General features: G+C 51.3%; 1 protein-coding gene across 4 annotated transcripts; it reads right to left on the bottom strand.

Annotated features, from left to right (window-relative positions):
* Positions 1 to 777: 777 nt before the first annotated feature.
* Positions 778 to 3,894, bottom strand: LOC310884432 (fibrinogen-like protein 1-like protein). 4 transcript variants are annotated; one of them, XM_083806218.1, is made up of 3 exons: positions 3,695 to 3,894; positions 2,957 to 3,076; positions 778 to 1,828 (listed from the first exon to the last, which is right to left on the bottom strand). In XM_083806218.1, exons 1-3 carry the CDS (start codon positions 3,762 to 3,764, stop codon positions 1,173 to 1,175), a joined length of 846 nt encoding a protein of 281 aa, XP_083662344.1. In that variant the 5' UTR covers positions 3,765 to 3,894; the 3' UTR covers positions 778 to 1,172. The 4 variants fall into 4 exon arrangements, with proteins under 4 accessions (XP_083662344.1, XP_083662345.1, XP_083662346.1 ...); XM_083806219.1 differs by having other exon boundaries at positions 778 to 1,816; XM_083806220.1 differs by having other exon boundaries at positions 3,627 to 3,799.
* Positions 3,895 to 4,202: the final 308 nt, after the last annotated feature.

Below are 4,202 nucleotides of genomic sequence, written 5' to 3'. Positions count from 1 at the left end.
TTACCCATGCCACCTGTCCTGCCCTCATGCTCTCAGAGAGCCAACCACCTGCTCCACAACCCAGTCGGGGGGTGTGTATGTGTCTTCCCATTCCCAGCATGGAGCAACCACCCAGCCATGGACGGGGCAGATGTGGGGCAAGGGTTTTGTGATACCATGGGTTTTGCTGGCCCTGTTGACTGATAATAGCCTTACAGCCACAGTCCTGTGCACAGTGGCTGGAACAAGTCATTGGAAGCATCCAGAGACCCGAGAACCAAACCACAGACAGAACAACAGCGAGGTACGACAGCTGTACCTAGCTGTGTACAACAACCACACCAGAGGGACAAATGTTTATGTTACAGGCTGGTGCTGGGGAGAGTCAGTAGCAGGGAGAATTGCCATCAGGCCTTTCACTGAGGAACATTCAAGCATTTCATAAAAAGAGAAACATCAACACAAAAGCTCTGCAAAGCACACCAGCTCTTCACTGGCTCAGCTGAGGAGGAAAATCAGCTCCACAGCTGACCTGGCCCAGCACTGCCTGAAAAAATCATCTTGAAATGAGCAGCCACCATGCTAGCCCTGGGGAACGTGTGCGCTCTATGTTCCAGGGAAATTTGGAATCCCTTAGGCAGGTGTATGTCCTTGCCTAGGAGGGGATCTATGGCAACACATGTGCATAATGAACCCACTATCCCCCAGGTCCACCATACTGAAGGACTAGACAAAACCATCCCCACACGCACACTTATGCACATTTCTGACGCAACAGGGAGACAGAAGGCAGTGAAGTCTGGCTCCAGGGTTTATTGTAGCTGATTTCTTCCACCATGGTTAGCAGAGCTGAGGGGCTGATGGGGCCTGAGGAGTGAGCAGGCTCTGAGCAAAGCAGGGATATACCAATTGCACAGGGAATGGAACTTGCACTTCTCCCCTTCATCCACCCCAAACCAGTGCCCCTGTTTCAGTGCTGGCCAGCACAGTAGCACTGGGTAAAGCTGCCCACATGCTCAGGGCTCCAGGGGATGGCTCCTGAGCCCCAGAGCTGTGGTGTTTCAGCTGATTACAGTGCAGGAGCTGCAGGCAGTGCAAGACAAGCATTAGGGCTGGCACAGAGCTGCTGGCAGGCACAGGAACAGGGCACTGGACTGCTGGCACTCCTGCAGCCTCCTGGGAGGCTGGCCCCTTCAATACAGGTAACACACATCTGTGGGTTTGACCAGGATGAGGGAGGATGCACAGTCACCACTATCGCAGAATCCTGGCCAGAGGATGTGGTTTTTGGCATTGAGCAGGACATTCTGGCATCTGTCATACCACCAGCCCCCGTAGCTGCTGGCACAGTTCCCACTGTACTGGTCCTGATCTCTGTCGGTTGTGCTGAACTTCATGTTGTCGTGTATTCCCCCCTTCTTGGGGTAGTAGCTGGTCAGATAGTCATCCCCATCACCAGAAAACCGACCCAGCCTCAGTGGGTATCCAGTGGCCTCGCTCTCCACACTGAAGATGTCATATTCAGCATAATGGGTAACATTGACTTTATTCCGCACAACGAAGCGGACCTTGTAGGTGCCTTGCTGTGTGAGCAGGTGCAGGTACTCGGTGCCCAGCCAGTGATCACCCTGCACATTCCCGAAGCCATACTTGTAGGTGGTCCAGGATTGCTTCCAAGTGAGCTCAGTGTCATGAGAGTTTCTCTGGACAACAGTCCATCCCTTGCCTTCGGTGTCCATGTCACACCACACCACCCGTGGGGGAGACTTTGCTGGCTGGATGACATACACCCCACTGGGGCTGGTCTTGCGGAGATGGCTGCAGTCTGCGGGGAAACCTGCAAAAGCAGCTGTGGTAAACAGAGAGTAGGGTGGGAAAGAGAAGGGCCATATGAGTCTGTCAGGGCAACAAGGAGCTCCTACAACAGGGAGTAAGGACCCAGAACAAAAAGGGCTGTTTTTATCTGTGGTCTGTTCTGCATAGGTGCTTCCACTGGCTCATCCACAGGGAGACTGAAGGCCTCTAAGAAAGTAAAGTGATATTATGTGCCCTGGGATCTGTTGCTCATGACTTGATATTTCATTTGGAGCCTGCTGATGCATCTGGACAAGAAGGGAGGGGGAAAAAATCTTCCAGATACCAGTCACATCTTAGAAGCATAGCTGACCTGCACACTGAGCCCTTGATATATTGAGCTGCAGTTCCTGCAAAGATCAGAAGTGTGCAAAATGCTCCACTGGATGAGGACATTTATGAAAATTTATGTTTTCCCTGGAGGTCATGGCATTGCAAAAGGAGACTAAGAGCTAAGAGGTTTTACCTAGATCTGGTGGGGATGTCTCCCCCCAACTTGTTGCAGTTTATCTGTTAGCAGGACTGATCTGTCATTATTAACTTACCAAATTAGTTAGCCATCTAATTTGTTTTTATTGTTTTGTGTCTGATGATGGGCAATTTTCTGTGGGTACTTCAGCCTGCGAAATTCTGCTTATCTTGGGCACAAAGGTCTTGCATGGAATGTTACCGTCCCTTCAGGAAGGAAGGGAAGACTCCTAATCAACAAGAGCTACAAAAATAAATGGATGGATGGATGGATGGATGGATGGATGGATAGATAGATAGATAGATAGATAGATAGATAGATATGCTGTGAGGATCTCTGATGGAGCTGAGGTGTAAAAAGAAAAAAGCACTGCAGAGCAATCCTGCCAAGTTACAGTGTTTAGGCAGAAACACCTTGGTTTCAGCCTGGAGCCACCAAGGGTTCTAGGGTGGCTTAATGGGTGTCAGGCTTCTTACCTTACAAGATATGGTCCAGGGGTTAGTGCGCATGAGGAGTTGTTGTGTTGTGCCTAAGCCTGACTGCATGATGGCCTATCTGGCACTTAGCAGACGCATGGGTCAGTGCTGAGCCAAGCAGATACTTTCCCGCCTTGGTGCCCAGCCATTGCCCCCAGTCTAGTCCATCCATACTTACCAGTCCGGGAGCTGGCAGTGGGTACTGCTGGGCCTGCACTCACACAGAGGAGAAGCATCACCATCACCACAGGCAGGAGGACAAGGTTCCTGCGGAGCAGGCGTGTCCCAGCCTGAAGCCCTGGGGATGGGAAGGCCCAGCACTGTCAGGATCCCTGGGCAGCCCTCCCAGCCCCTGCCAATGTCCCCCAGAAAGCCCTGACCAGAGAAGGCAGAATCACAGGACCCAGATCCAGAGGATGGGTCCTACCGTACACGTACCACCACCCAAGCAGACATGAGGAAGTCTCCTGGTCCCACACACTGACATGAGCCCAAGCCCTCTGTTGCTGGCCACCAGCACACCCCTAAGCCCTGCACCATCTCAGTACTGGGGGAGATGCCAGTCCTGCCTGGGGAAGGACCCCTGTGCAGCCATAAGTGCCACATGCATCGACCAGGAAGGAAAAGAAACAGGTTGGAATTCAGGGCTCCACACTAACCTCCCCTGACAGGACAGGGGAATACAGGGCATAGGTAGCCTGGAAAAAGCATAACCTGGCACCATGAATGTGTGTTGTCTGGTGCTTTGGTTTTGTATTCCTTCCGCTACCATGGTGCCTGGCCTTGCATCACTCAGGCAAGATCATGGTCGCAGTCCTGACAGTCATCTTGCGCCTTTGTATACTCACCCTTTGCAGGTCTCATTTGAGCCCAGCACCACATATGAATGCAGTGTGCCTCTGGGAAGGTAACTCACCCATCACAAAAGCACAGCTGAGCAGAGAGCAGGAACTCAGTGATGCAGCCTCCCATGCCAAGCTTTGCATGGTGACTTTATAGGCACTGCACCCACTTGTGGTCACAGTTGTTATTTGTAGAGGTACTAGGAGACACTTATAGACTGTGACTCAAGCAGCTTTCAGATCCCATGACAGCATAAGTAAGCTCACTGGAGGGAGGGAGTCATGCCCTTCCATCCAGAGAAGTACAAAATAATCCCCTCCATAAGGAGGGATTTCAGTTATTGACTCTTTCAGCTACACAAACACTACATGTGAATTGCCCACTTGGAGCAATTTCTGGAGAGCCATGATCAAACTCAAGTGGAGAGAGCCAGCTTTTTAAGGACACAGACTATCAAGGGAGGGGAGGTTAGGTTTCCATTTGTCCAGTTCCAAAGGTGACCTTGGAAAAATAAGTACACATCTTCAAGAGACCCTCCTGCTTGCTAACTCTCCACTGGCAGGTTTCAGGATCAATGAGTT

The sequence above is a fragment of the Anser anser genome (genome assembly GCF_964211835.1).
Source record: "Anser anser genome assembly, chromosome: 20".
Taxonomy (NCBI): Eukaryota; Metazoa; Chordata; class Aves; order Anseriformes; family Anatidae; genus Anser; species Anser anser.
The sequence above is the reverse complement of the archived record's forward strand: the minus strand, read 5'-3'. Positions and strand labels throughout refer to the sequence as shown.